Genomic DNA, 26,741 nt, shown 5'->3' with positions numbered 1-26,741 from the left:
TGGTTCAAGGCCATCTATTAGGTAAAGGCAGGTCAGGCTAGAGCCTAGGCCTTGAGCACACCGCTCTCTCCGCCACTCTCTACCTCTCTACTTCTCCAGGGGAAGGCACTCGATTTGAGAAAACGCCAGCTTATCACGAGCCAGGCTAGTGTCTATGAGCCACTGAAAACTGATTTCTTGTCAACTACCAACAATAACCCACTTGTTTGGCAACTAATTATTAAATGTTACTCTCTGCCAGGCCTCACTATCCTCAATTACTTTCAAGTTTCTCCCAGATTAGGTTGGGAATCATTTTTCTTGCTCTCTCTTAAGCAATTTCTGCAGTATGCAGGACTGTAACTGAATTAGAGTTAGGGATGTAAAAACTGTTCATAAATAATAAAAGATTCACATATATTAGAAATGAGATAGTTTGTTATTCAAAAAGCCACAAAATATCTTACTTATACAAGACACAACAAAATATACATCTTAAAAATTCATCACTCAAGAATGCATTTTACACTTGTTTTGAGAAACAAAGAAGTAAAAATGGGCAATAGTTACAGACACAACTTCACACAATAATCCGGACAATGCAAGAAGCATCACGATGTTTTTCTGGTATTTCTCTTTGTGGTTAACTAACCACATGCGAGGGAGGGATCAAAGTTCAGATGTGCACAGCCCAGGGAGCCCCTCCAACAAAGTGGCAGTGCACTCAGGGGGTGTCTCCTCCTCGGTAAATGACATTGGGGGGCTAGGGTGGGGAGGAGCCTGGGAGCTTTACCAAGAAGTGCATAATCCAGCTTCTTATCCAGTCTGCTGGCATCATCAACTGTCAAACCATTTGCTCCTCTTTGCAAGAGGTGCTCCTTTAGAAGTTCCCAATAATTTCTGCTTATACTGTTCAACCAGCTGGTTGAAGCGAATTTCTGTCTTATTTCCCTTAGCTTTTTTCTTAGGTACCTACAAACGAAAGGTAAAGAGACATCAGACAGTCAATTTCAAGCATTAAATATCACCTTACCTTAACGCCTTGCAAAAGAGAAAGTAAGTAGGTATAGAGAACTTGTCCACCACAAGAGACTTCCAGAGAATGGCTCTTAGAGAGGAAAAACCCAGAATCACCCGTTGGTAAGAAATCAGGCCAGGAATGCATGAGAGGAAGCCCCACTAAAACACTGCTTAGGTGTTTCAGAGGCTACTCCCAAATGCTCACTTGAATCTCCCTGCAGATGCGTCAGCCAGAGTCTGAATGTTCTCGTTTGCCCTTTCCCTCACCAAGAACACTGCTTACAGGACTTCAGAGACAGAGCTTTGTAAGATAGTATGGTATAGACTGGAGACTTCCCAGACACACAGATTTCTTGAGCACGATGGAAAGCTGCTAATGAAGGGGAAAAGAAAGCCTGCCCTCAAATGTTCAAGAACTCAGGATTACTGTTTTCTCCTGAAAAGAACAAGGATCCTTAGAAAAATGGCTAATGCCAGGACCCAGGCAGAAACATATGAGCTAGGACATCTGGTTGAACTAAAAAGCAAAGACACTAACAAGGACAGGGTCATGTTAGGAGGACTCGAGAGTCGAACTGAAGGGGCTTCTGCTGGCCTAAGACAGTACAAAAACAATGACTAAATTTGATGGAAACACATCGAGTATATAAAAACTCAGAAATTCATAATATTATAAAATCTTACTGGTCACCATAGGAAGTGGACAGGGTACCTACTCATTATTCTGGAAACAAATAAAGAAAAAAAAGACCAAGCATTTATTTTGCCTTTCCTATATAAATATTTCACTGTAACTAAATAGTGGGAAAAAATTCTTTTTTCTAGAATTGTACTAAAAGAGTGCAAAAAGATTGATAAAATTAGAAAAATCACCACTCTGCAACCCATATTAAAATAATGGATCTAGATAGCAAACATCAATGGGTGCTAAACCATTAGGTGAGAAGTTGATGGGGGATTTTACGAATGGTGGGAGAAGGCAGACAATCCCTAAACCTACTGATGAACCTGAGCATCACCAAATATGGGACAACCAGACATTATGTGCCTTACGATGTGACGCAACAGAAAGCACATGGCATTGCTTATGAAATAATTTGCCAAAATACTGAACTTGAATCTAATCAAGCCTCTAGATCTAGCTACAGTGTACCGGCAAGTTAAATGATACCGTGAGGAGGCAAGCAGCTAAAGTCGAAATGTAATACATTCTAATAGGCAAATGACCTCGTTTCTCCAACAGATTAACAGGGGCTGATGAAAAAGACTCTATAATATAGGGGGAAAAAAGGACCTGAGATATAAAAACCAAAAGTAACATGAACTTTGTTTGGATCCTGTTTCATACTAACTATAAAAAAAAATTTGGAGGCAATTGGAACATTTTAATATGGGCTATGTATCAGACAATATTAAGGGCTTATTAATTTCATTAGGTATGATAATGGCTGTGTGTGTGTGTGTGTGTGTGTGTGTGTGTGTAAGGCCTGATCATTTGCGGTATTTTTCTGAGCAATATACCTCATTTCCACATGGGGCATATTTACATATGAAATGGAGTTTGCATTATATCCTGGGAGAGGGGAGCGAGTATGGGGATACGTAAAAAAAAGATCATTGTTAAAGCACATTAACCAATATTTGGGGCTTCATTTTCCCATTCTCCCCACTTTTACTACTGTGTACCTCGACATCCTCTAAAAAGCTGCAGTCCTGTATGTAATCCTGTATGTAGCTGCAATCTAGAAGCCCTTTCTTTGTGCTCAACTAATCAAGGCACAAAAAACTGCTAGCCCAGCGGAGCCTGTCACACCAAAGCCTCGTGCCCTACAGACTCACCTGTTTGGAAGGTAATTTCTGCTTCTCTTGCTTCCTCTGGTTTATCTGGGGCTTTGGCTTTTTGGGAGGGAGAGACTTCACTTTGCCTTTGTCCCGCAACCTGAAACAATATGGTCAAGTGTCACCCTGAGTTCTTCCTCTAATTGGCATCCCTGAGGTTCTCCCAGCCAGGAAGATAAAATGCTTTTTCTTACACTGGCGTTTTCTAAGCCCGTGATAAGTTATTCTAAAAAGGGATACTGCAACAGAATGTCTTAAGGCTCAACATTTTTATGTGTGTTTTCTGTTCTGGCTTAAAAAACCTCAAGAGAATCTCAAAAGCTTTCATTTAACAAATATTTTTTTTAAAGGTCGACCTTTGTTCATAGCGTTCATAGCTGCCCCGCAAAAAACTGCAGGGGAATCTCAAGGAAGCCGGTCTCAACTGACAGACAACCATCTGGACAGGAGGAAGCTCCTCAGAAGGCTCCACCGAGGCCCCCTGTGTCCTGTTCCGGCCTCCACGTGGTTTAGGAATGACATCTCTGCTTGTGCTTTAACCCTCAAAATGTGGGACCTGCACAGCACTAAGCATCCTTTTCATCCAAACAAAAGCCACAAATATGAAAAGAGCTAAGCGAAAACAAACCCACTGTTCTGTGCCGCCATCCTGCATCTCACCTAATTTTGGGTCCTCGGTGTGAGGGCAGCGCCAGGACCTTTCTTCTCTTCTTTCCATCAGGCAGCTCCACCTGTTCCACTTCGGCCTTGGTCTGGAATCCTGTCCATGAGATAGAGCCCGCCTTCCCCTTCTGCTCTGGGGAGGCCTTGCTTTGCTCCTGTGTGTGGTTCTGAGCCGCTTTCCGCTGTCGGGCTTTTCCAGGCTCTGGTCGCTCTTGCTGGGGCTCACCAGTTGTGGACTTGGATATCACTTTTTGCTGCATAAAACAAGAGACTGCTATCTGGTTTCTGGATACGCTTTATGTGCTGGAAACATTCAGCAGAAAAGAAGCTTTATGTCAGCTTAGTGAAAAAAGGGGAATTCTTCCCCCCAAGTTAAAGACTACAGAAAAGTGAATACACGTAGTTCACAGGTCCTGGCATAGTAACAGATGGTTACTGAGTGGGGAGCACAAAATAATCATTTCCCTTTCCATACGCATAAAACAGGGGGAAAGTACATGCATGCCCAAGAAAGCTAGTAGGAGAAAAAAAAAAAGACTAGTAGCATGGGACAATCACTAAAGGCATAACAAAAGTGGAATAAGAATACCAGGAGAAAGAAAGGAACAGAAAAAATATATGAAGTAATTAGGGCTGAGCATTTTCCAAAATTAATGACAGGCACTAAACTATAGGTCCAGGAGCTCAACAAATAACAAACAAGATAAATACCAAAATAATCTACACCTAGGCATATCATATCAAGAGAAATTCTTGAAAGAAGTCAGAGGGTTGGGCGGGGAATCCCTTACCTACAGAGAAACAAAGATAAGATTACATTGGATTTATCTTCAGAAACCATGTAAACAAGAAAATAATAGAGTGAAATATTTAAAGTTTGGGGAGGAGGGAATCATCAACCTAGAATTCTGTATCCAGTGCAATTATCCTTCAAAACGAAATAAATAAGTAAAGATTTTCTAAGATAAACAAAAACTAAAGACATCTGTTACAAGTAGACATGGCTTGCAAGAAATGCTAACTCAATTTTTTCAGAGAAAGAAATGACCTAGGTCAGACACTCAAATCTACATAAAGAAAGGAAAAGCATTCATCAGAGTAGGAATAAATAGTGAAGACAAGAAAAAGATCCTGTGAGAAAGAAGGCATAAAAGATGGTACAGATTTATGTTGCACTGCAGTGAAAAAAAGATTCATGTGAAATTGTTAATAAGTGTTATTCTGTCTTTTTTACCTTAAAAATCTTGATAGGTACATTGATACACAAAGATCTATTATATGCCTGTTATGTGTCTCTGCTTCTAAGTGGAATACGGTCTGCCTTGGAGGGCTCACAGCTTAGTGGAGATATGAGACACATATAAAAACAAAGTAAAAAACTAAAGGAAAGTTTAAGAAAGTTAATGAAGGTACAAGTAATGAGGTCTTATCTCTTTTGAAAGGGGTGGGAAAATGCTACTTGAGGAGTACATTTGATCTGAATATGGAAACGGACTCAGGGCAAAGAGGCACTTTTACAGAGAGAGAGCAGTATGGACGTTAAGTGTGGGTAAAAAAAGCCATCTGATTTTATTTGTAGCTTCAGAATTACCTCCTGAAGCAATGGTTTAAGGCAGTAAATAATTCTATACCTAGGACAACAAAGTTCCCTTGAACGATCACCAGATCCCAGGTTTTCCAACCCAGGGCCACTGTATGAACCACTGAATCTGCTCTATTGGTCATGTTCATGATATCCACCACAAAGACTGCCAATATTTGGTATACATGCCAATTAGGGTATAATAGGGATGAGAGTTATAAGAGTTATGGTATCAAGAATAATCTGGTTCTGTATGCCCTGGGGGAAGACAAGGAAGAGAGTGAGTACTGACTGTGTGCTGACCGTGGCATATGTGAGACAATTTACATTTAATCCTCATGGACTATGTGAGGCAGGTACTGTTAATCCCATTTTACAAACTACAAACTGAAGCTGAGAAAGGTAAAAACTTGTCAAGAAACTCAGAAAGCAGCAGTTTGATTCTGAACACAAGTATTCCTGTTTCCAAAGCCCCTCTTCTTTCCTCTATAGCACACTAAATTAAAAACAGTACTAAATCTATCAGGCGTCACACTGCTGGAGCCACCTAAAAAGAAAAGAGAATTATGGAAGAAATCACTGAAATCTAAAGGTAATTCAGAACTGTAATCTTGGCCATTCATTTTGATCATGTATCACCACCGAGCACTGGACAAGAACTGCTGATGGGCAACAATACCAGTCTGATTCTCCTCTCTCCTTTCTTTCCCTTCTGTGGCACTATCACAAGACAGGCCAGCAAAGGAGAGGGTGGCCTGGAGAGTTCTGGGGAACCGAGAATAAAGGGTAACAAAGAGCCTATTGAGGTAGAGACCTACTTCAAGGAGGCAAAACCACAAACTGAACGAGTTTAAATATGGCCTTTAAAAATTGTTTTAACTGAACTGTGCACTTAAAAATAGTAAGTTTTATGTGTTTTGAACCACAATTAATAAAAAAACACACAGAAAAAAACGTTTCAGTTCTGTACCTGGCTGCGCTGGATCCTCAGTTCCTTTATTTTAAGTTTCCTTCGATCTTCCAAAGAGAACTCCACTATTGGTCTCTATGTCAGGAGAGACAACGTCCTTTATTAGATTTCTTAATCTCTGAGTGCAATAGGCTGAGCTGTCCCCCACCATTGCCTTCTTTTTTGCAAGTCAGAGGCGGCTGCTCACTTAAAGGTAAAGGGCTAGTTCTGCAAGCAGTCTTTCTAATTTAGAGTTCCTTTCAATCATTTTATCACTTGAATAACTGTTCATTGCCTCCATCGACTTGGCTATTCTTTCTCATCACTCAAATGTCACAGGGCACTGGACGTGAAGAAGAGGAATGGTTTCTACAAATGGCCCTCAGGGGAACAGCTCTCCCCACAGAATGAGGCTCACCTTCTGAGGCCCAAAGATGTCTGGATTGTTGTTGATGTGGCGCAGGGCTCTCAGGGCATGCTCATGCTCCTGGAACTCTGCAAATGCGTAGCCAAGGGACTGACCCTTAATTTTCCCGTGAACTCCTCTGAGGTCTCGCATCACCCTACACTATGAATAGAACACAAAAAAAAATCAGTAATTACAGGATGAGGAGCCTTAACAGATTCAATAAGAAATCAGATTATTGGGACAGACTATTCATCTATATCACAAGAGTTGTACTAGAATAACACTTAAGAATGTCTGTCTTATTAGAATATACCTGAGAGCACAAAACAAATTAATTTTCTTGCTTTCTAAGAGTTTACAGACATCAACACAGATCTAGGAATAAGCATGCATATAAACTTCCCAAAGAAAAATTATAATAGCTAATTGCTGACAATACATAAAAGTTGAGAGGTCCATAGTACTTTAGGCTGTATATTAGATTATCACTGAGGATGAAGTGCTGTCCATGGATTGCTTACCAAAAAAAAAAAAACCACTCAGAAAGGAAATCACTGAAGAACAGAAGGAAGAAGGCCTGATGGCTTTAGATAAGACATTTCAGGCATGGGGAGGAGCCTGCTCAACATGCAGTCTCAGATATACAAGAAGAAGCTTCAGTTCTTTGCCTGGAGCTCAGATCCTCTCTGATGTGATTTTTCCCTAAATGTAACAGAGATTTAATAAGCATCCTAAGGCACCAAGGATGAGAATCTGGGGAAAACTATAATCGTTCAAATGCCATTACTCCTAGAAGCTGTAATTCTTATCTAACAGAGAGATCTAGGTATTAGGGATAGTGGATGCTGCATTTGGTATACATCCAGCATCTACTCCGTGCCTAGAACTGTGCCATGTACTATAGGGAAATCAAGAAAAGCATAAAACGAGGTTCCTATCCTCAAGAAGCCTGTTGAGACACTAACATATATGAAAGAATTAAAAAATTCAATGTAATGCAAATATTGCAAAACACATAAATTTCTCTAAATGATGACAGGTTTTAAATGTGCAGACATTTATTAAGTATTGTGGATGTTGATATGAGAAATTACACAACTGACCCCTATACCAGTAACACTTTGAATAGTTTTACCAAGAGTAGTGTCAGAAATGTGTTGATATGTTCACATTCTCTCATGTAATTCCCCAAATACCAATACCACACATTTTGGTGAGGCTTTCAGGGATTAGGAAAAGTTTACGATGATGAAAACAGAGCAAAGTAGATTCATAATACTGACTGTTATTTTTTCAGTCAATACTGAGCAAGAGATTTCTATGTGCCATGTACTATGTCAAGTACTGGGAACCTCCAAAGAACTCAGTCTGGTCAGAGAAATGACAATTATAGGACAGTGTGCTTACTTAGTAAGTGCTAAGTAATGCAAAGGGTGCCGTGTGGGCACAGGAGAGGTTTCTGTTCTCATACAGTGTCTAACCAAGTCTTGGTGTGAATCTAGTTTGTCTAATAAAGTTGCTGAAGACCCATGTGGCTCCCTGTGCTCACCACATGGCAGTGAGGACCCTCATCATAGGCTAAGAGGCTAGATGGTAGTAAAATGCTCTCCGAAAGGGTAAAACACACAGATTATTGTCTCTGCAAGAAAATTAGTATTACAGCACCTGGTGTAATGCTGAGCACACAGCAGGCACTCAATAAATGCTTGCTAAAGTAATTCATAAGGCAGAGACTTCCTCACGTTCTTCTGCAATTTTGTCAGACATGAAAGGCAGTTCTTAGAAGAGGGGGGAAAAAAACATGAAAACTGCCAAACTTGGCCTTGTCTTCTGATATGTCCAAAAGAAAATTTGTCAGTCTGCTAGCGCCACAGCCCGAAAGTAATGCTCGATCTGACCTGTGATGAGTACCGAAGTTCTGAGAGGGCAGGGCCAACTCTCACCTCTTTGATGCGCACCCGCTTTTCCCCTCTACTGGCATTCAGCAGCAGCTTTCTGAGCTGTGTGTCATCCACAGCCTTGGGGAGATTGTGCAGGCATAGCCTGGTCCGAGAGACAAAGATATTCTGGTCCTTCAGTTTCTGATGCTTCAGTAACTCAAACTGAAAGAACAACAAACTGTTAACAATACTACTCACCTTTAAAAATGCAGGCTCATAGTTTTCCAACAGGAAAGAAATGGGAGCCCATCCAATAACCACGAACATAGAAAAAAGGAAGGAAACCACCTATCCTGCAGCCTTCCAATGCCCAGCATAGGGAAAGAAAGGTTCAAGGAGGCAAGATGGTGGGTAAGTAGTACAGTCATGGATAAAGTCAGACTGAATTAGAAATCCATCCCTAACTGCAGAAGTTATATGAAATTTTTTAAGCCTTAATTTTTTACCTACAAAGTGGAACTGGAGATCAAAATATAATACCAATCTCTCAGCAGTGATGCAAGGCTGAAATGAGGAAATATGCATAAACTCTTGATCTCGAACCTTGATCCAGAGCAAATGATAAATAATACTGTAATCAACATCTATGCCCAGTCTTGCTCTACCCACCAACTCAAACTAATTATCTCATCGTTCCAAAAGGAAAAGGAATTTATTTAAATACTTAGGAGAATGTTGTCTTGTCTCTACTCTGCCACCTTGAGGCAAAGGAATGCCCATGAGCACAGAAAAGAATTCTCTTCTAGAGAATCAGCCTGTACTAGGCTGCACGAAACGCTGGTCCCAGGGCAGCCTTGTCTCCAAAATGAAAAGATGACATTCTTCTCCTGACTTGTGTTTAAAATTAGGTTAGTAGAAAAACATTTTAAATTAAATGTTTTCTTTCATCAAGTCTTCTCTTTCCTGCTGCTCGTTTGACAAAGGTACTAACAAATCACAAAATAAACAGATACTCTGGAAATGAAGAGTAAAGGAATATTTGAAGAGGCTATCATGCCTAAGTTCAATAGTCTAATTTTTCTCCCCAGAAAAGCTGTACTTGCTGTGAATTATAACACATAACATAGTGAGCTTTTGCTAGAAAAATTCATTCTGAAAGAAACTTAAATGTGGTACTATTTGCACTATGATCAAAAAAGGGAATAGATGCCACCCAAATACCATGATTTCCTGATGCTCACTATGAAAAAAGGTAGAGAATGCTCGTCTAGATAGAAACTGTGTACAAGAAAAGAGACACTGCCTCTTACTGTCCTTATATTCTCATTCCCGTCCATCATCTTCTGCACTTTCAGTTTCCATAGCTAATTCTGTTAATGGTTACGGATCTTTACCACCCTGGGCTGGCTTAGCTTTTTGAAAGTAAGCTATATGGGCAAAAGTGGAACTAACATTACCACGCAGCAAAGGAATTTAACGGGATCAGTTAGCAGTGGAAACTCCCATAACACAGAGTCTTTCCTAAAATGATTTTATAATCTGGAGGTATCACCCTCCTCTACAAAATGAACATCTTGACTATCCCTTCCAAGACCAATATCTCTCTTCTCCCCTAACCCCAGCCCACTCTGAACTTCCTTTCTTCTTATTCTGCATTTATACTGACACATAATTATACATAGCACTACCTTGCAAGTGTCTACTGCATGATCTCCAGGCACACTATTCAGCACACATTTACTGCTGAGCATTAGGAAAATAAAGAATAAGACCCAGTTCTTATAATGGCTTATAATGCAGATATAATATGATATATAATGTTAGATTATTTGCTGTTTCACCTGTATGCTTTTCTAACAAGAGCATAGGTAGGGTCTGTTACCGGTACTTGGCTCTTTGATGAGCACCTCTAGCCTTCAATAACTACTACTTATTGATTTATAATAGGTCACGCAGAACCTGAAGGGCGGTGCCTAACCTACTCACCCGTTCTCTCTTGGCCATATCAGCAGCGCTCACACCCTCTGCAGCCTTCGTCCCAGCACGAATCACTGCCGAAAGAGGGAAAAAGGCCAAGACATCCGCAAGGGAATTTTCACTGAGCAACAGGAGGAATGTGATTTGCATGATGCAAGCTCTTCGCACAGGGCCCAGGGGACTACATTGGCCAGGATACAGAGGCATTTGCTTAGGGCCAGAAATGGGCTACAGGGCTAAGTTCTCAGCTCAGAGCTGCTCTCAAGGACTGACGCTCTGAACACTTTGTAATTTTGTTTCTCTTCTCCTTCCTTCCCCTCAAAGAAGCTTTATGTACATGTCCAAAGTCAGATATGGAAAGACCTAGAGGAAGTTCTGAAAATCAGTACATTTTAGGCATTTGGATTACAAAAATGCTACACCTGGAATCTGGCTTTAGGATTTCGCTGCTCTTCGTGTACTTAGAGGCCATTACTAAGCAGTGTAATAGGCCAGTCCAGAAAATAGTCACATCACCATATAGAGAGAAGCCTGGTATCAAAGGCTAAAGGCCTAACATGACTAGTCCAGGCTGTACAGCTGTGCAGCAGGTGGGCTGACAAATACTGTAGAACCTAGAGGAAGAGATTTTTTTTTTTTTAATTTAAGGCTAATTTCTGGTTATCTTTCTGGCATTAAAGGAAAGGTACTCAGTGCACATTTTATATCCATGAATAATCCAAAAGAGTAATTTTAGTCATAATTTTCACTCCTTCAAAAAACCTATTAGAAATGATGACAAGAAGCAAAGGTAATTTAAGTTTTTCTTCACTCTTTGCCCTGATAATCCACTGATGAAAAGGTCTAAAGGCAAGCAGGCAGTAAAGAACTGGTTAATCTACAAATTGGGTGAAGGTTTCCTAACAGAAAAACACATCTGCTAAAGTGGAATAATAGTAGAACACTGCTAAAGAGGACATTTGGGTTTTTAATGTGAAACGGCTCCCAAACATTACATCGCTAGGTCACCGTCATAGCACAGGGCCAGCTACTCAGAGGCCTGGTGCATGTGTCTCTTCCACTACTCACAGCCTTCTCGGGCCAGATAGAGGTTCCGGGTTCCAGTTGGCTTCTTCACCTTCTTTGTCCGGAGCTTTGCAGCCTCATCACGGGTCACTGCCAAGTCAACCTTGAGCTGCCGGCCATCCAATTTAAGCCCACCACCCTGTGACAGATTGCAATCATCTCTCTTAAAATATGTAACAAGTAAAAACTAAGCACCTTTCAAGGAACACCAAGGAATGGGAAAAAGCAGATCCCAATTAAGCTATGGAAGCCAGCCCCAAGATGTTTCAGCCTAGCTAAAAGTATTTAGTATAGCTGTGCAGAAGGCCATTTGTGTACTTAGGGCAGTCAGCAATAAATAATTTATTTTACGGGAGTTAATTAGGACCAAAGTAGGCCCAAAGTGAGGGAAATGATCTGTAAACAGGAAAATTTTTAGTATTCTCAAGAAAGCTAATGAAATGGTAGTGTTAACTCCACTCCAAAAAAATTTAACGATGTCAATACAAGACAACTATCTCAAAACAATTTACACTTGGTTATAGAATACACAGAAAAATTCTCCATCATCCACACATGTTCTCTCTCAAACATTTACTCCGCTTCATAGATGACTTTAATCGCTTCTTGACCCAGTCTTTCATGTCATCAGCCTACGATAGAGGCTCACATATAGATAGTGATCAATAAATATTAGATACATTATTATACCTGTTTCCTCACTTATTAAAAAAGATAATAATTGTACTTACCTTATATATCTCTATAGGGCTAATATATGGATTAAATAAGGTAATGCTTATAAAGCTCAGTGCCTATCATACACTAAGCGCTCAATAAATGTTAGTTTTGTTATTATGTTGACAATAATAATAACAACAATAGTAATCATAAAAAAGCTTTGCATAAACACCAGATGCTGCCCCTACTGTCGCTTAAGTTATAGAGTAAAAGAAATGTCTTTCTTACCTCGGTCTCTGGAGAAGCTGCTTCCAGGCATTTCTGAGCTGCTTCTTGAGTCATGAACTGAGCAAATGCACATCCTGCACAGAGAGACAAAATTAAGTGAGATCTTAAACTCCCAAGTTCCACCAACACACTAAGACAACACTACGAATGGTAACAGCCTGACATAAAGTGGAAGGGGTAGTAGTATCCTTCCGTTAAATGAGACAGGTAGTGTGTCAGGCACTGAAGGTTCAAAGACAGATAAGATAGCACAACTATTCATACAATGAAATTTCCCTCATCTTTTTCAATGCTTCTTAGAACTTTAGTCTTACCATTTCTCTCCTTAATAATACTCACAAGAAATGCTAGAGAAATTCCAAACTAATATTTAATTCAGCAAAACTTATTGCATGCCTATTAGAGGATTTAAAAAAATGAGACAGCAACCAACTTAACCCTGAAATTAATTACAGATCTCACTGTCATCACTGTTACTTGGGATGCATTAGATAATGGTAGATCAACCCCTTAGAGTAAAAGGCCCAGGCCTCTATCACATGAATAGAGTAGTAAACCGGAAAGCCATGCGCCCAGTTCTTAACTCATGCTCCAGAATTTCCACAGGCACACCTTTCACTGATTAGACACAGGGTCAACCAACCCATCCTAATTTCTGCTATTGATAAACAGCAGCTTTATAAACAAAGAAAAAAGTTCACCTTACAGTAAACTCCAAAAAAAAAGAAATACAAGTCTCATAATATTTTGTTAGTATTCCTTTAAACTTTAAATATTCCCTCATATATGAAAATGACACTGTATTTCCTAGAGCTACTATGGCACTGATCTTCTGTACCCTATAAGAATGAATGGCAGCAGACTAACTGAAAGGACACATGTGGCAGGCCAACTAGAGGGTCACCATCTCGTGAGGTCTTTCCTGCCTCTTCCAGGCAGAGCTGAGTACCCCATCCTGCTGGTCCTCCACTCACATCTCTATTATAGCACTGGTCAGGTGGAGTCTTCCCAAAAAGACTGAATACCTCAGGAATAAGGGCCACATTTCTTGGCTGTCCTTATATCCCTAGCACCTACCATAATGTCCAGCATTAATAGATAGTCAATATGAAAAAACAAAAAAGAAGTAATACAGGGGGAAAACATTTCTAATAGTTAGATTAGCCTATTTATCCAAAATGAAGAAAATGGGTACTTCTCTCTAAATGGGGAACAATTTTATCATTGGAATTTCCAGGGTCAGTACTGGGTTCAGTCTTAACACTTCCATAAAAGTCTGCAGATAGTATTTAGCAATTCTAGGCAGTGAAATGGCATGTGATAGGGATAAATTGGAGGAGGAGGCCAAGGCTGTGTGAGTGAGAAGGCAGAAAAAGTGCCAGAAAAATTTAATATGAGCTAGGGTAAGACATGCAGTAAGAAAAAATAATGAAAACTATGCTTATTAAGATCATTAAGTCTCAGCTAGAATTAAACAGACCAAGAAAGAGAATGAAGCAAGTCAACTGTAGGTTACATTCTGAAAATAACCCAATATAACATGCATTCAAAAAGGGACAAAAGACATCATCAAAGTAAAGCAATATTCTACCAAACTTGGAATAGTGTATGTAATTCTAGCTGCCTATTTTTAGAAAACCATACTGGAAATGGAAAAGGTCTAAGAACCATAATTGAATATTGGAGCTTAAGTCACCTTAAGTGATTACTCTAGTTGAACCCACTCATTTTACAGATAAGAAACTGAAGCCCACAGTGGTTAAACGATTTGCCAGAAATCAAGCGGCTGGTCCATGGCTTAGTTAGGATTAGCTCTCTAATCTCCAGGAAGCAGTGCCGTTTTCTTTCTATCATAGTCTCATGTACATCTTTTTTTCAGCTGAGTAAAACCCAAAAATGATCAGGTCTCATCAGTTTGGAAAATAAAAAGGTTTAGAATGGAGGTTATTAGTCCATGGATAGCCCACAAACTCTCAGAAGTGGTATTTTTCTGAGGAAAGGGTTCATAGCTTTCGGTAGATCTCAAAGGACTCACGAATCAGAATGAATTAAGAATTTACTGCTTTAGAACAACTGCAGTTGATGAAATCAAAGATTATGAATGGGTTGAAAAGATGCTTACCTAACAGCAGTATACTACAATGAGGAGTGGGTCAACCCTTGAAACTCAAAAGAAATAGCTTTAGGGAGAAAAAAAAAAATCTAAGGCAGCACTTCTGTTACAGTTTTCTGACTGCTGCCACTGCAACAAAGTTTCTGTCTGCTTCCATCTCTAAAAAACATAACTGAAAAAGATCCCAGTAATTTCAAGCAATGTAGAATGATTAATACCCATGAGATGCTGTCACATTTGAAATTCAAAGAACAAATAGAAATCACTACCCTAAAGTAAATAAGGGCTTAAAAAACTTAAGACAAAATTATGGCTGGCAGCACCATGAAAGATGCTAAGTTTGACATCATGGAAAAACCTCCATGAACATCCTTGCACCTTGGTGCTTCTATGGATCACAGAAACCTGGGCTGATAGACTATGAACCCCTCAGAATGGCATGTATTATGCCCTCATGTAACCTAGTCAGTGCCCATGGCAGTGGTCTCAGTTCTTTTAGGGCCTGACCAGCTGACAGCAAATACCTTTAGAATGCTCTGTGTCTGAATGCAAGACAATGCGGACATATTTAAGATCTCCAAATTGCTGGAGGAGCTCCCCAAGGTCTTCTTCCTCTGAATCAAAGGACAGGTTTCTACGGAAAACAAGCAGTTCACAAGAAAGGTCAATTACAAAAGTGAGACCCCATGTTCTTGTACAAGGTGAGTGAGTCAGACTCCAACTGGAGTGGTTCCCTTGCTCATGACCACTCTCCCTTGTTCAAAAATAGCACCAATATGGGTAGCCTCCAGTGGCCAAGCCTCTGATATATGACTCTGCCCCTCGGCCATAACTGACTGACCTTACAAGTCTCTCTTTCAGGAATTTAAAACTTGAACACATATACAAAGTCCAGAAGTTGTAGATGTAGATTCACTTCAAAACAGCAATGCCCTACCCAAGAGAAACTTCTGGGGAGATGAAAATGTTCCCTATCTTGATCTGGGTGGTGGTTACATGGATATATATGTACATCTATACATACACAAATATATGTTTTATTTATATATTTATATATATATATATGTGGTGCATATATAAATGTGAAAATTTTCATTGAGATGTACACTTAGGTTAAAACACCTGACTGAATTTGTTATACCTTAAGAAGTTAAAAAAAATGGTAGGGTATCCTCAGAGAAAACACCCACAGCCTCCTGCAGTTCTGGGGTCCTAGAACTGCCCACACTTTCACACCCTTCTTGAGGTTTGCTCTTTGACAACTTTGATTTTGTGAGCCAGCCTAATGTTTATCCAACAAACCAGCTTTTTCACTTAAATTAGCTAAAATTAGTTTCTCTTACTACAAACAAAAGACAGCAGGCTGATGAGAAAAGTCAAATCAATCTACCTTTCTCTCCCTCTCCCTCTCCCTTCCTCACTCCCTCTCCATTAACCATTTTCTCCTTTGTGTTTCCTCTTTGAAATCCAGGTTTCGGTTAAAATGTTACAAAAGTCAGAAAATCTTTTAAAATAATAATTCAAAAACAAACATGCTAAAGTTTAGAGGCTAAGTACAAAAACAGAAACCTACTTATTTCTCTTGATGAGATTTAAAAATGTTGGAAAAAGATTTTGTTCTACTAAATTTCAACAGTGTAAAGATTCCTTATTTCTCCATTTGCAACAACATGGATGGACCTCGAGATAATCATGTTAAGTGAAATAAACCGGACAGAAAAAGTTGAAAACCACATATCACTTATATGTGGAATATAAACCTAAAAGCAACAAACAAACAGGACAAACAGAGACACATGGACAATAGACTAGTGGTTACCAGGAGGTAGGGGGAAGGGGAGAAGAGGGAGGTAGATGGGGTAAAACGGGTCAAATATGTGGTGACAGAAAGAAATCTAACTATGGGAGGTGAACAAACAATGCAATATATATGTGCCTTACTGTTAAATTGTACACACCTGAAATTTATCTGATTTCATTAACCAATGTCACCATAGAAAAAAATAATAAATTTTAAAAAATAAATAAAAATAAAAATAACTTCACACTTAAAAAAAAAAAAAAAGATTCATTTCCCCAATATGCACAGCCTTCTGGAGGAAAGAAAAACAGTCCCAAATAAGTATCTATAATTATACTTCTCTTGTACTCAGTTAATAACTCCATAAATGATTCTATCTTATGGAGTAACTGAGATTAAAAAAAAAAAATTTCTGTAATAAGACACATCTTAGTTACATTATTTCTTCTAATTTGCCTCATCATGTACATAGTTTTGTTTCTTCTATCTCTTTACCTTCCTAAGTTCTTTATTAATTTAAAAGACGTATAAGGAATCGCATCCTTGATATTATTATGGGCTTCTAAGTGTGACATTTCTTCCTTCCTATTAGAATTCTCTATGAATACAAAATTATTTATATGGCAATTCCATATAACACAGTAAAAAAAAATTATAGAGGGACATGCTATAAAGGAAGAAAGTGGGTTACAGCACAGCGTGTATATGCTAAACTGATCTTGGTAAATATTTATGATGTGGGTATATGTATGGTATGTATAGGTATTCTCTGAGTAGTGATAAAGGTTAATTTTTTTGTGTATGTTTTTGAACATTTATTTCCTAAACATAAATTACTTGTATAATAAAAACAATCTTAAGAAGATTGTACATGAGGATAAAATACACATTTTAAAGACTCAAATGGCCCTACACATTGCTACTTAAGAAAAGACAAGAAGACATGTTTGAGGGGTGCTGAAGATATCTTGACCTTCTGAAAATGCCAATCTATTGCAGTTAGTAAGACAAAAATAGCAATGGCAACGTGAAATAAAATCTATTTCCACCCATCTCCCTCTCTCAGTTTTCCTAGAAACAAACAGGATGTCTCACTTTATTCTAGACACTGCTTTAGACAATAAGTTAGACATGAAGAGAGAAACTGTTTGGGACAAGAGATGTCACCCCTCCTCAGCACTCTCCTTAAAACAAAAGCCAGAAAGGAAAATGTTTCTAATAGTTAAAGATCTGATTTGTTCCAAACGATGCCACCCCAATTATAAAGAATGAAATCTAAATGATAACAAGATATGGAAACCCTGTTATTTATCCTCTGTGTATAGTTCTGATTCGCCTACATTTTTCATTGTTTGGTATGTTCCTAGGGCCGAAAAAGAAGGGAAGAGAAACCAATAAAGACAACACAAATAGAGCAGTTCTCAAGGTAAAAAGGCATACCTGATAAAAACAGTTTTCCCTTCATTCACATCAGAGGGTAATTTCCTCTTCTTTTTCTTTGAGATTTGTTCATCTAAAGTAAAAAGAAAAACAACAAACTGAAAAATACTAGTACAAGCCATATAACAAAGGGCTAACTTTTAAATATATCAAGACCTTGCACAGATCAATAAGGAAAAATCCAATTAAAAATGAACAAAAGATATGCAAATAAATATAAAAAGATGCTCAAACTCATTCATAATTAAAGAAAAACATAGTATAAGAAATGAGATACTATTTTTCACCAACAAAATGGGAAAAAACAAAGATAAATGAAATTTAATGTGGTAAGGGTATAGGAAAACAGAGATTCCCATATACCATTTTGACAGTGTACTTTTTGAAAACAAAACATGTAAAACATTTAAGAAAGAAATACACATACATTCACACACACAAAAATACACTACATTGTATGTGAGTGTTTTTACTTATAAAGGTATTAACTATCTTTAGATACACCAGAGACATACAACACTAGTTGTTTCTGGGGAGGGGCGCTAAGTGGCTGATGATCTGGGTATAAGGAAGACTCACTGTTTTTAATAGACATATGCTTATATATACACAGAAGCTTTCTGGAAGGATACAAAAGAAACAACAGTGGTTACTTTGGGGTATCATTGGGGGATTGGTGAGGAATTTTCACTTTCTATATTATACTCTTCTGTACTATATTTCTTATTAATGTTCTCTCATTATTATGTACTAGTCCTGTGATTTTTTCAAGAAAAAATTAGTAAGAAACAGCTCAATCTGGCTATAGAATGCAAGGTCTTAAAGTCCCTTCAGTATAAAAGCTTTTGATTCTAAGGTGCCTACCATTCTCTCATGGAAAAAGTTTACTTCCTCAGATTTCTTATACGGTGAAACCAACATGACAGACTTACAGAAAAGGAAGCAGAAGGGAGTGACCTGATAAGTACATAAAAACTTCCACCTTGACAAACTAAAGGACCAGTTACTGGCCATTCCTCATTCTGTAATGACCTGCCTCCCTCAATGAAAGCACTGAGTTTACCCCAACATTCTTGATAAGCAACAGGGTTTGATTAGTTTTACAAAATGCCCCCAAGAACTCCTTTATCCCTATCTCAACTCAAAAGATTGTTTAAAATCCACCTTGGTGTTAGATTTAATATCCTGTTTATCCAGTTAGTCATTCAAGTTGGATAATCAAGAGACAGCGCTTCAGCATTAAGATAGGGTTTAAATCTCCTATGAATCTTAACCCTCAAACACCACTCCAAACTCATTTAAAAAACAAAACCAAAAAACCTTTAGAAGAAATATAAAGTTTTCGTCTTCAACATTTAAAACATAAATTTGACAGAACACATTAGGGTTCTATTTAAAGAGGTCTGCGTTGAATTTCTCAGTAATTAATTGAAATTTGAAGATCCCAGGCCAACCTTCGTCGTCTTGCCCTTCAGTGTCAGTATCACTCTGAGCCAGTTCCTCTCCACTGTCAACACTATCTCTTCCCTCTGTGTCGCTGTCCTCATCGGAAAGATCCTCTTCACTGCTTTCAGCAGGTGCTGCCCTCTTGATTGCTCTGCAATGGCACAGTTCAGAACTAAGGACCTCCAACTTCATTATGCATGTCAGTCATCAATGACGGGGGCGGGAGAGTCAACATTCTCCCCCTCAGAGACAAGCCTGAATCTTCTTCTGTTGTCTCAGAACAACCTGAACTGCTTACCTCTTCTGAATGTGCACAGGCCTGGTCACCTTTGATTCTTTACTCTCCTCCTCCTCTTCATCACCATCATCACCATCCTCCTCTTCCTCTTCCAGATCATCATCATCATCACCGTCGTCTTCCTCTCCCATATTCTCTTCTTTCCTGCCATTCTCTTTACCTAATTTCTGATGTTTAGGTTCAGGCCTCTTCTCCACACCTATACAGGGAGGTAAAGAAAGTTAGGAATTAATCCAGTACCTAAAACAAGGTTATTTTAACAAAAATAACTAATACCCTCAAGTTCCTAGTTCATTTGGTTTTACAGAATCTCACATATTTTCTTACTATATATATATATAATAGGAGAAAGTATAAGGAATAAAAATAAACAAACAAAAAAACAAACAATAACAAAAGCCCCTTATCCCTGAGATTCCCTTGGAGTCTTTCCCATTCATCAGAAGCCTGAAACTGAATCTGGCTCAGAATGAGAAGTAGCAACTGAGCCTCTACAAGTAGCCTACCATCATGCACCACAGCCAGCACAATGCTCAGTCTGGAGCCCAGCCAGGAATTTAATCTTGGTGAGTTCTGTTCTCTGGGCTCCTGGCTGCCTAAAAACCAATTGTTTTCTAAATAAAACTCAACTTTTACGTTTCCCTATTCTTAATGTTCCATCATTCGTCATTATAAAAAGCTGGGGAAGGACATCAGGTAGCGGGAGCAATGAACTCAGTCCCACTCCTCAATCACATCCACACCCAAGCATGGGCCTAGACTCAAAAAATCCTGTGCTTTGGGACCAGATCACCAGATGGTACAGTATGAAATGACAAACAGCTCTGGGTTTCTCAGCCAGCGGGAATTCAGAGTTTTTCTTACTCATTCTTGTTCTTTTGGGTACTCTTGTGCTTTTGGTATCTCCAGCCCAATATTCTCACTGAGAAGCAGGTTCCCTCATACTTTTATTGTAGAACTGTTTCTGCACTCACCCCAGGACATACAACCCCTCCTACCCTGCACCACCACATCTTACCTGGGGCAGAGGCAGAGGGTGTATTTTTATATTTATCCTTTGCCACAGCCCAATCCACAGCCACTGTCCGCCCTGTCAGACAGAAGAGCAACATCAGAAAGGCCTTCTTCCTTTAGACGTTTCTATCTCTTGTAAATGACTTTTTATTCATCGAAGACAGTAAGGAACAAAAGGAGACAAACTGCCAATTCAGAGAATACTGGTTATAAAATAAATCTCCCAGTAGCCGTCTATTCTTTTTAACCCTTAAACTTTTCTTTTTATCAATTAACAAAAATTTTGCCTTTCTACACAGCCACTACACCTGGGATAGTTTTAAAAAACAATTAAAACAGTGCTTCTAATTAGACCAAAAGTTTCCAGTCGACTAGCAAGAGGCAAAACAGGCATTCTGGAATAATTTGCACCATACTCAGAAGTTAGCAAGTCTCTAAGTCAATCCCTTCTTCAGTACCTGGTAAATCCATACCCGGAGTAGCCTCATTGTCAGCTTAATAGCCCATGGATGCTGAATAGCGCTCATAACCAAGAGGGAAAAAAACTGCAAATCCCACATCTCCTAAACGGCAACCATGTTTATTACAGGGATGTTATTTCATTAGGGATTTAAAAGAACACTCATTACCAAATAAATAGGAGAATAATGACATAGGTTCTTTCCAGTTTAACCTAAGAACAAGTATTAGAAATGTTTCAACAAAACAGCTTCTGTATTAGCATTGAGACTTTCAATAATACAAACACCTTTTGAAAATGTAGAATGTGGGTTACTGTGCTAATTTACTCAAACACCAAAAATATCTGGGTCAATAGTATGGGTATAGAAAACTTACCCTTTATCTCTTTCATGTTCATGCTTTTGAGAGCTTTTCCTGCTTCTAGGAGGTTTTTGAATTGAACAAAAGCAAAACCACGCATCTTTCCATCTGTGTGCAAATGTACAAAGACGTTAGAAGCAGCAGGTGGGAGCCAACACTAAGAAGGAAATTATAGCAACCAAGGCTGGCGAGATGGCCCAAATGCTGCCAACCAGCCAGCCCCTCACCCAAAGCTTATGTCCTGCTGAGTATAGGGAAGAGCAATGCATTTTCTCAAACTGTAACTTGTCTTCTAAAACTAGTTTTGATCTCATTAAAAATACCATTAGGGGAATAAACACTATTATATGAGTTTTTATTACTTCCTAAGCACTATGCCTGATACTTTATATACATCACATCATGGAGCACATAAAGAGTATGACATAAACCTTGTATTTCTATTTCTAATGGTGCTTAGTTCAAGGGTGATTTGGAAGAAGACCATTCTGTTAAATAATATTAATCTAATCCCCACCAAATGAAGATTTGCTAGTACCTGGCTTCTTAGGGATGTTTACTTCAAGGACTGCTCCGTACTGAGCAAATACTGTCTTCAAGTCATCTTCTGAACACTGAAGTCAAAAGTAAAGAAAGAAATAGAGGTATTATCATAATAAATAAATATGAAACATCAATTATTAAATTGGTTCATTAGGAAGAGCTTAAACATTTTTACTACTTTTTTACTTTTGAGACTAGGACAACAAACATATCTGAATAGAAGACATCTTGCCTTGTATCTAAAAGGCAAGAGGACAGAGATTAGAGCTTCTCCTCCCCTCCCTTTCTCAAAAAGGCATCTTCTCTCACTGTCTTAATAAGTTCCTGTTTATACAGGCTCATTTTCTGAATTCAGCAATGCTAAGGCTCATTCTCAGAGGCATCATGTACAATCTACCATCCTGGTGAGTTCTACCCATGATCACCAACAGCTTTCAGAATGGGCAGTGTTCAGTTTTCTCTGTCACTTACCTTAAAGCTCAGATTCCGAATAATTAATCTGGCTTTCTTATCTGCCACTTTGGCTTTTTTAGGCTTCTGCTCCTTCTTTGGGGACTCTAAATTTTCTAAAAAACAAGAGGCGATGGAATAAGTCTCTGCTCCAAAATCACCCACCTCCAGGCCCAGAACACAACAAGAAAAAAGCTACTAACATCTACCACAGGAGTCAGTGTGGCAAAACCCAAGACCACCAGATTTTCCAGACTTAGAAGTAAAGGCTAAAATGAGTAACAAAATACATTGGATGGTTTTGGATATCAAAAGGAAATTCAAGAAGCTTTAAATTTAGGTGGTACTCCCATCCTCGCCCCCACCCCACCACTCCACCTCCTCCTCGCCCTGGGAGAAAACTCACCCTTTTCCTTGGATGTCTTCCTCAGTTTTTTTTTGGCAACGGTCACGTTGATTTTGCAGCCTTCAAAGGTGGTAATCTCCTTGAGGGCCCTTTGAACATCTTCCAGCATAGAAAAAGTGACATAACCAAAGCCTCGACATGCCTTACTCCCTAAACAATAAGAGGGTGGAGAGATAACCATAAGCCAAGAGCCCTAAGCCAGTAAATTCTCAGAGCCCTAAACTAAGCTCTGAGATATACTACCAGATCATCCTATAATCAATTTGCCAAAATCCTCAGGAGGGAGAGAAACAAGGTTGGCATCAGTGGCCCCTTCTCCACTTTGCTCAGATAGTGTTAGGCTTCCTCTTCTAATTTGGTGTCTTCACTGTTGGCTCCTCTTCTTCCTCCTTTCCTGATAATCTCAAAATTATAGAGGATCCATGATATCCACTATACTCCCCAAAGAAGAACTCAGCATCAAATAGAAGGGAGCATCACCAGAGATGGTAGGAAAGTATAGTAGCTTTGAAAATTACATGTAATAATGCAGCTCCTCCTCACAAGAGATCAGCAATGGTGCCTGGGGTCCAAAAGAACCTCGAATAATAAACAATGCTTCAGGAGCCTGTAGATACTATTACCATTATTACCAAGCCTTAGCGATCAATAACAAATTAAACCTTTCCAATGCAGCTGTGAATCTCCTATCTCACTTTATCTTCGGAACACACCAAGGTAAGTAAAGCAAATATTATCATCCCTTCTCTCCAAATGAATAATTTGGGATGAAGGAAAGCAAATAAACTTGGTTAATGTTCCCCAAGGTGTTAGGAGCTGAATTAATTTCTCATTACCAGCCCCATCCTCTTTCCAATGGGATTCCACCAATATAATGACTATTAGGACCAAGACTATTAGGACAGGAGTCAGTGTCCTGACTATTAGGAGAAGACTATTAGGACCAAGCAGATGAACAGTTGTAAAATAAAAAACTGTAAACTTCCTTTGCTCTTCCTGGTATGCTTTTTTTTGGTTTAACATTTCTCTGTAGTAAAATTTTAAGTAATTTTCTGCATCAAAATGGAAAAAGACCAAGTAGTCTGCCTACTACCCAAAGAAGAAATAGCTCACATGCTCTGCTTCTTTTTCATCTACACTTGAACCTGATTCAGGGTCCAAGCCCTCAAACACAGGACACTGATTCACCTAAACAGGTTAAAGTTGACACCCGGCACTAGGAGAGCATACTGTGATCTGGAAATCAGTTTCTTTTCTCTTGGAACTCTTTCTCACAAAAGCCTGCCCACTTACCTTTCAGAAAATAAGACCAAGAAAATTCAGGCCCTTCCTGATCAGTACAACCAAAAATAAAGCAGCTAAAACATGAAGGAGTTTGGCATTGAAATAAAAGCATATACCCACAATAAATGCCATGCATTTTTTATGTCTGCACAAAGCACTGACATATTTATTTGAATCTTCACAACAATCCTGTGAAATTATTCCCATCTTAAAGGTTAAGTGGCATGCCCAAGTCACCCACACTGAGTAAGACTTCATCCCCCAACCCCTCCCTCCCATCCCACTAGGTGCAGTACTCTTTCCAATACATCTAGGCTGTCTGGATAGAAAAGCATAGTTTCTTAATAAGGGAATAAGCTTTCTTTAAAGATTTAGACCACGTATACAAGGTAGAAAGTAAGGTTATACATAGCTTACATTCTGAGGACCCAAAGATGAATTCCCATTCAATGGCCTGTTATTCCCTGAAACACAACCATCTGGCACTGTAATGTTTCTCAAATTGTTTTTGACAACACACAGTAATAAACGTAACTCACAGTAGAACCCAGTCCACATATATATTTTTTATATAAAGCCAAAAAAAAGTTTTATGAATACTTATGCTTTACCATATATGGATATACTCCTATTTCACTTAAAAATTCTAGTCAAGACCCACTAATGGGTAATGATCCGCAGTTTAAGAAACACTGCTGTATAGCACTCTCATTCTCTCATTCAGCCCTATCTGTACTTAAAATGACAAAGAACCAGGGATGTACTATGGCTCAAATAGCAACCAGAGCCATGTCAACAATCCTAACCCTAACTTGTTACTAACAAAATATAAACTAAGGATGGAGTGATTGTTAACACACTGATAGCCTGCCTACTCACACACTCAGACACCATGAGGAGGGAGGAAGGGGGACCCACAAGATGCCGCTTCTCACCAGTTGTTCTGCTGAAAGGTAAAGAGGCAGCCGCCTAGAGAGACAGCCTGATGACTTAGAAGGGAATAAAATGTATGTGCTAGGTAACATCTGGTGCCTATCTCAAGTGTCCCTTGAAGCTAGGTAAGAGGAAGGAATGCTTCTACAATTAAAACCCTTACAATCCATCCTCATTATAATATATGCCGACCCTCCCTCACAGTGATGTGATGAGATCAAACAGAATGTGAAGCATACAGCAGTATTCCACAAGTCGGTAAATAGTGCCAGTAGCTCAAACCAAAAAAACCTTGGAGTCAGACTTGACTCTTTGACTCCTCTTTTTCTCATACCCCACGTCTGATCCATCAGCCAATCCTCTCAGGCTTACCTTCAAAAAATATTCGCATTCCAATCACTTTTTACCACCTCCACTGCTACCATCCTGCTCTGACATCATGATCGCTCAGCAGAATTATTCCAAGAGCATACTAACTGGTCTCCCTGTTTCTGTCCTATTCTCTAATAGCCTATTCTCAACACGGCAGCCTGCGAGAATCTTTCAAAATGTAAGCCGGATCATACTTACTGCTCCCTGCAAAAAACCCATAGTTTCCCATCTCAGAATAGAAGTCAAACTCCTTTGCAATCGCCTATAAGGTCCTACATAATCTGGTACCCTACATCTCATCTCCCAATCCTCTTCCTTTCATTCACTTCACTTCAGTCACCCTGGTCTCCTTGCTATTCCTCCAATGTACTAAGCACAGTGCTCTTCAGTAACCTTGAGCTTGAAGTTTCTCCTCTGCCTAGAGAGACACACGTTCGCTCTCTCGCTTCCATCAGGCCTTCTCTGGCTACTCTATCTGCAACTGACACCTCTACACCCCTCCTCCTCCCCAACACACACACACACACACACACACATACACTCCCTATCCTTCCCTGACTTATTTGTCCCCTTTGCATTTACCACCATCATCACTATATATTTTGCTTGTTCGCCTGTCTTCCCCATCTTGAAGACATAAATGACTGCAAGGTTTTTTATTTGATTATATGCACTGCTGTACCCCCAGGACCTACAACAGTGCCTGGCACTCAATAAATATTTATCGAATAAATAACTGAGTAAATGAATAACACGGTGGTTAAGAGCTCTGGGTCTGGTGATCAAATTCTGGGTACACTACTTACTAGCTGTACAAACCTATGCGACAGTTATGGAATTTCCCTAAGCCCCAGATTCCTCATCTGTGAAATGGGGTTAAGATTCTCCATCCAAAAAGATTGCTGAGAAAATTAAATGAGATTACACGTGTGGAACTCAGCACCGTACCTGGCAATCAGGTGATTCTCAATACGCTTTATTTATGTTTTATTAAGAGTTAGCGATTTTCACTGTTACCAAATAAGACCTTGACTATAAGTGTGCATAATAGACAGAAAGTGCTATATAAACTTAAGGGACTGCTTTGACTTTCAGAAACGGACCCCTATGGACTTATCTAGAGCAGAGTCAGTTTGGAAGAAACTCAATTCCCAGACCCTTCTCTTAGGGGCGGTAAAGAATTACGGCTCGCTGAAGTTTAGAAGGGTGTCCTCGGCCCCGTCCCTCACCCAGGAACCCCGGCCCTATCCTCGACCGTCACGCCCCCTACCTTTCTCAGTCACCACGAAGCACTGCTTCACCGGTCCCACCTGACTGAACAACTCCTCCAGCTGCTCACTGCGGGCCGAAGGAGGGAGGCGGCCCACAAACAGGGTCAACCCAGCCATGAGGCCAGGAAACGGAGGCGCAAGGCTGCGAGCGAAGCAGGCCGCGCACGCGAGTCAAGCAGCTGGCTTTAGCAAGCCGAGCACGCCAAGTTGCTGGGAGGTTCCGGAAGTGCTCTTTAC

The 26,741-nt window shown here is 39.5% G+C and overlaps 1 protein-coding gene across 1 annotated transcript; it reads right to left on the bottom strand.

The window, feature by feature from the left end:
• Positions 1-397: 397 nt before the first annotated feature.
• On the bottom strand, positions 398-26,741 carry RBM28 (RNA binding motif protein 28). The gene is made up of 19 exons (XM_039860564.1): positions 26,504-26,741; positions 22,645-22,794; positions 22,260-22,354; positions 21,784-21,859; positions 21,261-21,353; positions 20,428-20,499; positions 19,410-19,608; positions 19,120-19,262; positions 17,666-17,738; positions 14,949-15,058; positions 12,312-12,385; positions 11,367-11,502; positions 10,308-10,372; positions 8,385-8,543; positions 6,451-6,600; positions 6,054-6,128; positions 3,499-3,755; positions 2,839-2,938; positions 398-951 (listed from the first exon to the last, which is right to left on the bottom strand). Exons 1-19 carry the CDS (start codon positions 26,619-26,621, stop codon positions 817-819), a joined length of 2,280 nt encoding a protein of 759 aa, XP_039716498.1. The 5' UTR covers positions 26,622-26,741; the 3' UTR covers positions 398-816.

The sequence above is a fragment of the Pteropus medius genome, unplaced genomic scaffold, assembly GCF_902729225.1.
Source record: "Pteropus medius unplaced genomic scaffold, Ma_sr-lr_union100, whole genome shotgun sequence".
In the NCBI taxonomy this organism is placed as follows: domain Eukaryota; kingdom Metazoa; phylum Chordata; class Mammalia; order Chiroptera; family Pteropodidae; genus Pteropus; species Pteropus medius.
The sequence above is the reverse complement of the archived record's forward strand: the minus strand, read 5'-3'. Positions and strand labels throughout refer to the sequence as shown.